Genomic DNA, 11,121 nt, shown 5'->3' with positions numbered 1-11,121 from the left:
TGCCACACCAAAACAAAGAAACATACCAGGCCGTCACAAAATTCATGGTGACTGCAAATAATTTAAATTCAGAGTTTAATATAAGTGAACAATATGGGTGTTTATGTTCTCCAGCAGCGAAACCACTACAAAAATAGCCCAGGATAACCTACCACTCTGAAGTTTAATTCAGATCAGAAAAAGTCAGTTCTTAAAGGTACGTAAGAAGTTTACTTTTAAGGACAAAAACAGGGAGCTGGTTCCTCTGGAGAGCAGTCTGATGGCCAAAAGGTTTGCTTACACCAATCTGCTTTTAAATACTGTAGGGAAAACCAGGAAACCTGCAGTGTGAGAATGAAGGTCTCTGTTGAAAATTGGTGGTATTAGATCCTCAGTGGAAGATAAAGCTTAATTATTCATCAATTCGTTTTATTTAAAAATAAAATGAAAATAACACTAGATATATTTGAGGAAGACATTTAGTGCGATTTTCTCTAGCTGTTTTTTCAGCTTATACGCATAGACTTGGAAAAATAGATACAGTTATGCAGTCACTGGGTTTAGTATAAATTCAATAGAGGCAAACAGCGCCCCCTGGAGTCTCAATATCCGAGAATAGCACAGCCTGAGGATTTCAAACATTCCCAGGTATTTTTCCTCTTTCGTCTTTGGCTTATCTTTCTAATATAATTAACTGCAACGGAACTTTGAATTTGTACCAATACGTTGCTATGGTGAAGTAATTGTTTTCTTTTCCAAACGGAAGCTTTCGCGCCTAATGCTTGCAGTGACTTTAGTTTAAAGTAGGATACCTCAGAAGAATGAGGGCACATTTTGATAGCAACAAACGTTTTCAGGTAAGAAATTAACTAACCAATTTCAGTGGGTTTCGTTTGAAACTGTGTTAAAAACCTTTACATGTTAAATTTCCAGAAAAGCACAGGTAGCGTTAGCTTAATTTGTTCAGCTAGCTGAATCTGACATACACAATAAGACTGAGTGACGAACCGAGAAATTATATATGTTTTTAAAAGATCAAGACAGACAGAAAAGAAGCACTTATCAGGTCGGAAGACGATCTTCTTTGGGTAAATAAATGTCTCATTATGCTCGAAGGTCAACCGTTAGCTTGTTTAACTTGTTGAGGTTAGTTAAAAACAAGTTTGTCTATGGGTCACTTAACTCTATGTTTATGTTTGTAAAAATTGGGCCTTAAAAATTATTGTTTTAGCGAATCTATCTTCTAGAAATGTGCTTTCTCATAGCCCAAGTTAACCATTGATAATTTCAGATTAAATCAGGTGTTATGTTTGTTTCTAGAAATATTATCAGTGTTGATTTTTTTGATTGTTCTTTATAAGACAAACAAAGTTTCACTAACTCCTGGTAAAACATTCATTGCCTTTCATGCATTGCCGAGTTACTGGTACCAAAAGGTTAAAGGTTGGTTTCAAAGCCACTTAAACTTTCCTTTATTGTACCTGTGATTTAAATTACATTGGATGACAAAACTTTGCAAATACGGTATATGTTACATATATATGCTATTCTCAGAAAGAAGCACTGTAAATTACTGCGAAACTTAGAGGGTTTTCATTGTCTGCAGTCTGTTTTTCAAAATAGCAAATGTTATATACGTATATATATATATATATATATATATATATATATATATATATATATATATATATATATATATATATATACTGTATTATATTGTATTATACTGTATATATTTCCTGTAATAATCAACTGTTATATTATCTAGTCAGCAGTAGAGATAAATGTTGACTTTTTTGTTTTAAATGAAAACAATTACATAATTTTATACATTTTTGTGTTTGTCTTAGGGTACTATGATGAAGTATTAGGGCTATTGTATGTAAAAAAAAAAAAAAACAACAACAAAAAAAACAACTAATTGGCCACCGAGGAAGAAATATCCTCCAAAAATATCAGAATGTTTTTAGATTAATTTTACATTTTATTGTCAAATAACGTGGATGCTGTGTTGTTGAAAAGTGTTAAATTTGCAAGATAAACATTTAAACTTTTCCATTTTTCAGATGCATATATCTATCATATTAAAACTAAGGTATTTACTGAGCTTATAAAATCAGCTACTTGCAACAGAAAGTGAAAGAAGAAAGGAGATGCACGCCTGGATATTTTCCAAAATGTGAGGGGACCTTTCCGGATTGTGCAGATGCATATCCCCTACATTTACCTCCGCAATCTTAGTTGGTGTCTGGCAGTTTTTTGTCCCAATAATCTAAGCAAACTTCTGAACTTTTTCTGATAACTTTAAGATTTTTTTCTGACATTTCTGACTTTACAATATGAGAGAGTATTAGAGAGTATTCTAGTTTTGATGTTGTAAATTAATGCCTTTAGTCATGGAAAATTGAAAGAAAAAATTAGCAATTTTTCATCATTGTTAAAAATAGAAAATATCCTAATTTCTTCCTGTAAATATGTGAAATTAATGTCAAAACTTCAGAGATTTTTTGGGCAGAAATGTACTCATCTTTTATTATTCTTTTGTTTCTTTTGTCCAAAATGGCCCTGATAGGATATTTTTTCAATTTTTAAGATATATATAGTGCCCCCTACATCCCCCACTGCTAATTAAGTTATCTAAATGGAGAATTAAGAAAACAAGAGTAAAGGTAATGCAAAAAAATCGCAAAGTAATGAATTACGTTTTTAAACTACTGTAGAAGACACCAATAAGACCAAGATACCAGGCTATGCTTTCGTGCAAATGCCTTTGCAGCATCTGAAAGCACCTGGTTGCTTTACCTCAGGTTTCTAGATAAAACGTAATATTGCACAAGGTGCTTTAAAATACAACAGATTTATGGTAGTACTACTACAATATGGATGTTTTTGTGTTTTCATATTTATAAAACACAGCATCTTCCAGTCTCGTATTGTTCTACTGGCTCTAATTCTTCATAACAGGTGATAAAAATGACAGCCTATAGAAGCAATGCCTCACTCAAGAAAAATCTCGGCTTAGAGCTTGTAAGGATCATCAGCAGCTTAAAGAAGGAGAATATCCTGCTGAAGAAGACTCTAGCTGAGGTGTCCCATCATCACGCCGAACACAATAAGCTTGTGAAAGTAAGCACAGCAAAGTTAATTATGTTTTAGCTATTATTGGAAAGAACTTCTGAGAGTTTGGTTTTATTGTCTAGTTATGTTAATATTTTTCTTGGCTTTGGAAACTACTTTTTGCTGTTGGCCTGCTTACAGAAACTCCTCGCTCTTGAAACTCTGTGGCTCGAGAGTCGTCAGCAGCTTCCACCAAAAGGTGAAAAAACAACTTTGTCCTCAGAGGTAAGGGTTGCAGTTGTTCTTTTCTTTTTTTAATTAATGTTAGCATGATAAAAATTGAGTCGACACCAACTAATTGTTGTGATGTCATAGAAAGAGGAGGAGAAATGTTTCACAGCGTTGTGAAATATTTGATGTATAAGCACAACTGCTAAACTACCTTGTGTTGTTTTTATCTTTTTCTAAGGGGGTCATTGTCTTACCTGATTTAAACCACTAGATGGCAGCAGTTTTTCTTTCCCTCTTCATTTTTGATTAATCATGCCTCATGTTCATTTCTATGAATTTTTACTAGCCATCTTTCGCATGGCTCGTACTACATAAATATCTGAATTAAACTGAACTGAATTCTGAGCCAATATTAATTTAATGGGTTAATAGCAAGAGTAGCAGCAATAACTCCTTCAATAGTTTTGTCAAGAAGGGCTGTTAAACACAAAATGACAGGATGAATTGTGTCAGCTAAAAAAGAACATTTTTTGCCAGTAATAGTTCAAACACAGTGCCACACCAAAACAAAGAAACATACCAGGCTGTCACAAAATTCATGGTGACTGCAAATAATTTAAATTCAGAGTTTAATATAAGTGAACAATATGGGTGTTTATGTTCTCCAGCAGCGAAACCACTACAAAAATAGTCCAGGATAACCTACCACTCTGAAGTTTAATTCAGATCAGAAAAAGTCAGTTCTTAAAGGTACGTAAGAAGTTTACTTTTAAGGACAAAAACAGGGAGCTGGTTCCTCTGGAGAGCAGTCTGATGGCCAAAAGGTTTGCTTACACCAATCTGCTTTTAAATACTGTAGGGAAAACCAGGAAACCTGCAGTGTGAGAATGAAGGTCTGTTGAAAATTGGTGGTATTAGATCCTCAGTGTAAGATAAAGCTTAATTATTCATTAATTCGTTTTCTTTAAAAATAAAATGAAAATAACACTAGATATATTTGAGGAAGACATTTAGTGCGATTTTCTCTAGCTGTTTTTTCAGCTTATACGCATAGACTTGGAAAAATAGATACAGTTATGCAGTCACTGGGTTTAGTATAAATTCAATAGAGGCAAACAGCGCCCCCTGGAGTCTCAATATCCGAGAATAGCACAGCCTGAGGATTTCAAACATTCCCAGGTATTTTTCCTCTTTTGTCTTTGGCTTATCTTTCTAATATAATTAACTGCAAAGGAACTTTGAATTTGTACCAATACGTTGCTATGATGAAGTAATTGTTTTCTTTTCCAAACGGAAGCTTTCGCGCCTAATGCTTGCAGTGACTTTAGTTTAAAGTAGGATACCTCAGAAGAATGAGGGCACATTTTGATAGCAACAAACGTTTTCAGGTAAGAAATTAACTAACCAATTTCAGTGGGTTTCGTTTGAAACTGTGTTAAAAACCTTTACATGCTAAATTTCCAGAAAAGCACAGGTAGCGTTAGCTTAATTTGTTCAGCTAGCTGAATCTGACATACACAATAAGACTGAGTGACGAACCGAGAAATTATATATGTTTTTAAAAGATCAAGACAGACAGAAAGAAGCACTTATCAGGTCGGAAGACGATCTTCTTTGGGTAAATAAATGTCTCATTATGCTCGAAGGTCAACCGTTAGCTTGTTTAACTTGTTGAGGTTAGTTAAAAACAAGTTTGTCTATGGGTCACTTAACTCTATGTTTATGTTTGTAAAAATTGGGCCTTAAAAATTATTGTTTTAGCGAATCTATCTTCTAGAAATGTGCTTTCTCATAGCCCAAGTTAACCATTGATAATTTCAGATTAAATCAGGTGTTATGTTTTTTTCTAGAAATATTATCAGTGTTGATTTTTTTGATTGTTCTTTATAAGACAAACAAAGTTTCACTAACTCCTGGTAAAACATTCATTGCCTTTCATGCATTGCCGAGTTACTGGTACCAAAAGGTTAAAGGTTGGTTTCAAAGCCACTTAAACTTTCCTTTATTGTACCTGTGATTTAAATTACATTGGATGACAAAACTTTGCAAATACAGTATATGTTACATATATATGCTATTCTCAGAAAGAAGCACTTGTAAATTACTGCGAAACTTAGAGGGTTTTCATTGTCTGCAGTCTGTTTTTCAAATTAGCAAATGTTATATACGTATATATATACTGTATTATATTGTATTATACTGTATATATTTCCTGTAATAATCAACTGTTATATTATTTAATCAGCAGTAGAGATAAATGTTGACTTTTTTGTTTTAAATGAAAACAATTACATAATTTTATACATTTTTGTGTTTGTTTTAGGGTACTATGATGAAGTATTAGGGCCATTGTATGTAAAAAAAACAAAAAAAACAACAAAAAAAACAACTAATTGGCCACCGAGGAAGAAATATCCTCCAAAAATATCAGAATGTTTTTAGATTAATTTTACATTTTATTCTCAAATAACGTGGATGCTGTGTTGTTGAAAAGTGTTAAATTTGCAAGATAAACATTTAAACTTTTCCATTTTTTAGTTGCGTATATCTATCATATTAAAACTAAGGTATTTACTGAGCTTATAAAATCAGCTACTTGCAACAGAAAGTGAAAGAAGAAAGGAGATGCACGCCTGGATATTTTCGAAAATGTGAGGGGACCTTTCCGGATTGTGCAGATGCATATCCCCTACATTTACCTCCGCAATCTTAGTTGGTGTCTGGCAGTTTTTTGTCCCAATAATCTAAGCACACTTCTGAACTTTTTCTGATAACTTTAAGATTTTTTTTCTGACATTTCTGACTTTACAATATGAGAGAGTATTAGAGAGTATTCTAGTTTTGATGTTGTAAATTAATGCCTTTAGTCATGGAAAATTGAAAGAAAAAATTAGCAATTTTTCATCATTGTTAAAAATAGAAAATATCCTAATTTCTTCCTGTAAATATGTGAAATTAATGTCAAAACTTCAGAGATTTTTTGGGCAGAAATGTACTCATCTTTTATTATTCTTTTGTTTCTTTTGTCCAAAATGGCCCTGATAGGATATTTTTTCAATTTTTAAGATATATATAGTGCCCCCTACATCCCCCACTGCTAATTAAATTACCTAAATGGAGAATTAAGAAAACAAGAGTAAAGGTAATGCAAAAAAATCGCAAAGTAATGAATTACGTTTTTAAACTACTGTAGAAGACACCAATAAGACCAAGATACCAGGCTATGCTTTCGTGCAAATGCCTTTGCAGCATCTGAAAGCACCTGGTTGCTTTACCTCAGGTTTCTAGATGAAACGTAATATTGCACAAGGTGCTTTAAAATACAACAGATTTATGGTAGTACTACTACAATATGGATGTTTTTGTGTTTTCATATTTATAAAACACAGCATCTTCCAGTCTCGTATTGTTCTACTGGCTCTAATTCTTCTTATCAGGTGATAAAAATGACAGACTATAGAAGCAATGCCTCACTCAAGAAAAATCTCGGCTTAGAGCTTGTAAGGATCATCAGCAGCTTAAAGAAGGAGAATATCCTGCTGAAGAAGACTCTAGCTGAGGTGTCCCATCATCACGCCGAACACAATAAGCTTGTGAAGGTAAGCACAGCAAAGTTAATTATGTTTTAGCTATTATTGGAAAGAACTTCTGAGAGTTTGGTTTTATTGTCTAGTTATGTTAATATTTTTCTTGGCTTTGGAAACTACTTTTTGCTGTTGGCCTGCTTACAGAAACTCCTCGCTCTTGAAACTCTGTTGCTCGAGAGTCGTCAGCAGCTTCCACCAAAAGGTGAAAAAACAACTTTGTCCTCAGAGGTAAGGGTTGCAGTTGTTCTTTTTTTTTTTTAATTAATGTTAGCATGATAAAAATTGAGTCGACACCAACTAATTGTTGTGATGTCATAGAAAGAGGAGGAGAAATGTTTCACAGCGTTGTGAAATATTTGATGTATAAGCACAACTGCTAAACTACCTTGTGTTGTTTTTATCTTTTTCTAAGGCAGTCATTGTCTTACCTGATTTAAACCACTAGATGGCAGCAGTTTTTCTTTCCCTCTTCGTTTTTGATTAATCATGCCTCATGTTCATTTCTATGAATTTTTACTAGCCATCTTTCGCATGGCTCGTTTTTCACTGTTGTCGTTGAAATTATGTTGATTTTAATGGTTGACTTTGTAATGTGCAATGCTCTATGTTTCTCTTGTCTTGTAGGATTCCCCATCATTCTCCAATGATGAAGCCGTCTCACATCTTCAGCATAAGCTCAACGATGCAAGTGTTGTGAAAACTACTTTACTCACTTTAGTTATTCATGTAACAAAGTATGACTTGGTCAGATTCATACATGTCGCTAAGTATTTGTACTTCACATTCCTCTCCTCGTCCAGCTGTCTCTTTGTGTTCTTCTTATTCATTTATCCAATCCTTCAAGGCTTTGGAAAAGAACAAGCAGTGGCTGGAATATGACCAGCAGAGAGAGGCCTATGTTAGGGCAATTCTGGACAAAATGTTATGGCTGGAGAAGCATCTGAATGAAACCAATCAGGCCCACTCAAAGCAGCACAATGAGGAGCATTCAGATGGTGAGTCAAAGGGACAGTGGGCAGCAAGTATTCACCACTAATACAACAGAGGGCAGCCTACTGTCACAACTAGGTTTTTTAAGACATCTAGATTGTTTTGTAGTATCCCATAGTGGCAGTGTTTATTACCATCTGCAGCATTTTCTTTCAAGATGACATAGTTTAATAGTGTGTAGTAAACATGTTTAACAAGTTCCATCTTTCTGTTGCCTTGTAATCCTTTCAATACAGCAGAGCCACAAAGAGAGATTAAAGAACTCTTTGTAAACCAATTGAAACAGGCTGATGTCTGGCTGGATATGCTCAAAAAACAAGTTGAAGTGACTCATCAGGAGCTGATCATTGCTGAAAAAAGGTAAAATAAGACACTTTCAGTCCTGTCCTAAACAGGGAAGATTTTAAATGGTTGTAAGCTACATACAAGCTTCATGTCTAGGTTCAGAGCAAGAGAAGGAGAATTAGAGGCTCTCATCCACCAACTGAAGAGTGAAACAATAAGCAAAGGAAGCCCACAAGAAGGATGTCATAACTCTGAGGAGGAAGAGCAACAGCAGAGGGAGGAGACCCAAGAACTCAAAGCCAGGCTGAAGGAGGAGAAACGAAGGTCTACAAATTTTGAGCTGCAGGTAAATACTCATGACATGTCAACTTGTAATACAGTCCGGTTCTTAAAACTACAATGTTAGTAACTTGTTTGTAAAACCATAACAAAAATTCTTTCCATTCATGTCAGAAAATGAAGACTCTAGACTAGAAAACAAAAATGTCTGCTTGTTTCTCAGGCAAGCCTCTATCAGAGGTACATGTTAAACTATCACCATGCAGACCAGGAAAAGATTACAGACCTGGAAAGACAGGTAGGTCAGAAACAGACATGTTCTACTTGTCTCAGTTCTGATTTCCTTTACCGACAAAGCATCTGGATTCTCCTAATCCATATAGCAACAGATTAATATTTAGTCCTTCCTTTCATGAGGTTTTGCTTATAAAAAGAACTTTGAAATGTTCTGCCAATACAGTTACACTTTTACAAGTTTCGCTGCACTAGCAAATTTTTTTAAATTCTAGCTCAAGATTTCTTCACAAGACCTTGAGGATGCAAAGCGGGACTCTTCATATTTAAAGAAGCAAATGCTCAGAATTCTGAAGAAGCTACATAGAGCAGAAGGCCCTTCCCCAGATCAGTCAAAGGTTGGCATGAATACAGCAAAGAACTCAGATTTTAGTTCTTCTCTGTGATGAAATTTAAAGCTGAATTAAGATGCTTTGCTTCTTGGGTCAATGTTAGTTTAACCCGCTGTATGCTTCTGCTTTTATTACCATACACATCCTTTCGCATCTTACTGTGAAATCTGTGCAGCTTTAAGTGTCATAGGATAAGAATTATAGATTCGCCTAGAAATCGGGTTCAACCTGATACTTAATCTGAACTGACGTTTGGCTCTGTTTGTGTCAGAGAGACCAGCAGGACCTGGGCTCATGTGAAGAGGCGATGCCACCCTCCTCGTCCCCCAGAGACAGCCTGGCGTCCTCTTCTCACACCAGCGTGCTGAATGACAGCATCCTGGAGTGTCCCACCTGCCAGAACGAGTACCCAGCCAGCGAGTACAGAGAGCTGCTGAAGCACCTGGAAATCTGTCTGGAATGAATCTACCCATGAAAGTTCAGTTCTGTTTCTTTGTTTAGAAGTCACGGCACAAGTTCAATGCCTGTTAATAAACTGCAGTTTTGCTATATGTTATTTTAGAACATCAGTTCAGTTCTTTTGAAGCATTGTTTTCATTAAGATAAATTTACCTGAAGATTTGGTCTGTTTCTTTGTGAAAAGAAATTGATGTAAAATGACTGATTAAACTTTTAATAATTGATTAGGCATGAAGCTGAGCTCCATGTGTTCCCCTAGTGGAGAAAGCCATAACAAAGTAAAGGCCAAGTACCAGAGGTGAAGTGCCTTGTAAAATCTATGTGTATAATTAATCATTCAAAGATCTAAAATACGCTCCAAAGGGAGGAAGTATGTTGAAATAGCTGGGAATGAAGTTGCATAAGTCACAGGACACTTGCCCCAAATTCCACTGAAAAAGTATGACTATACACACTGTGAACGATGACATTTATGAAACTCCATCACCAACCAGCACAACAATGAAATCCAGTGTTCATCATGTAGTGCAGCAAAACTAAAAGTGAGAAAAACACTTTGATTGCTCTGCTTCCCCAACCCGAGTCCACATTTTTCCTCTGAGAAGAAGAGACTTCATTCTTCCTGGCACAATACACTTGCATACCACTAAATATGACATCCACCCCACCGCCGCCCCTCCAAATGTCCTGCTTTCATTTATACAGGCAGAACTGCGTTATGATGGTAAACTGGCACTGGGCATCTAATGGTGTAATCACATCAGGAACAGGGAGGCAGGAGGTGGAGAACAGAGTGTATTTATTTAGAGACCTTTTAAAAAGCTTCTTCCCAGACGGATCTGTGGCGCATACAGTGGGTAAACATATTAATCCTACAACTCTAATGGGATCTGAAGAATTATGTGGTGAAGACTCCCAGAAGTCTTCTCGGCATGCATTTCTGGCAAGGAGGAAGAGGCCTTGTCAATGTGATGTTCTGCAGGCAAACGCAGTGGAACCCAAGCTGTGATGCATTTCAGCTGTTTGAATGATTAGAGCTTACAGGTAATAATAGCCGAGGATTCAGTTTATCAGAAGATCTGAATAAATCCAATAAAGAAACTATTTTCAACACAGTATGTCAACCGGCAGAAAGATGGGTCCAAAAGAAAGAACCATTTGCATTGATTATTTTAATTAGTGCATGGAGGGAATCCGCCTGCGACTTTGACAAGGTGTTAAGGAAGTCTAGCTTTCTTTTCCAGCAGCCTTGATGCTCTTTATTGTAGGCGCTGAAATATCTCATCTCCCTCCCAACATTACCTCAGAGGTATTGATAGTTTTGCTGTGTTGCCAGGTGTCAGGTACTGGTGGAAAAAGAAATCAGTTTGTCAGCAGAGGAAGCACAAGATGCGCAAGAATTTCCTGGTAGACGGTGGCGTTGACTCTGGACTTGATTTAGCGCAGTGACCCATCAACATCAGATCTCTTAGCTTCCATATTCAGCTGTGTGTTACCTTTTCACTGCATCTGAAACATGTTGGCTTCTGTGTTCCTGTTCTTCCAGACTCTGGGATCTTAATTTCTTTAATCTGAAAAGAGGAATTTGAACCACTGATAAACGGCTGATCAACAGTCCAGCTCTCTTT

At 35.8% G+C, this 11,121-nt stretch overlaps 1 protein-coding gene across 3 annotated transcripts; it reads left to right on the top strand.

The window, feature by feature from the left end:
• The first annotated feature begins 485 nt into the window (after positions 1-485).
• Positions 486-9,646, top strand: LOC102226486 (centrosomal protein of 55 kDa-like). 3 transcript variants are annotated; one of them, XM_023327234.1, is made up of 12 exons: positions 486-836; positions 2,944-3,105; positions 3,238-3,321; positions 6,705-6,866; positions 6,999-7,082; positions 7,479-7,538; positions 7,699-7,849; positions 8,081-8,204; positions 8,286-8,475; positions 8,632-8,706; positions 8,918-9,040; positions 9,306-9,646. In XM_023327234.1, exons 1-12 carry the CDS (start codon positions 801-803, stop codon positions 9,495-9,497), a joined length of 1,443 nt encoding a protein of 480 aa, XP_023183002.1. In that variant the 5' UTR covers positions 486-800; the 3' UTR covers positions 9,498-9,646. The 3 variants fall into 3 exon arrangements, with proteins under 3 accessions (XP_023183002.1, XP_023183003.1, XP_023183004.1); XM_023327235.1 differs by lacking the exon at positions 8,918-9,040; XM_023327236.1 differs by lacking the exons at positions 6,705-6,866; positions 6,999-7,082.
• Positions 9,647-11,121: the final 1,475 nt, after the last annotated feature.

The sequence above is a fragment of the Xiphophorus maculatus genome, chromosome 22 (assembly GCF_002775205.1).
Source record: "Xiphophorus maculatus strain JP 163 A chromosome 22, X_maculatus-5.0-male, whole genome shotgun sequence".
Taxonomy (NCBI): Eukaryota; Metazoa; Chordata; class Actinopteri; order Cyprinodontiformes; family Poeciliidae; genus Xiphophorus; species Xiphophorus maculatus.
The sequence above is the reverse complement of the archived record's forward strand: the minus strand, read 5'-3'. Positions and strand labels throughout refer to the sequence as shown.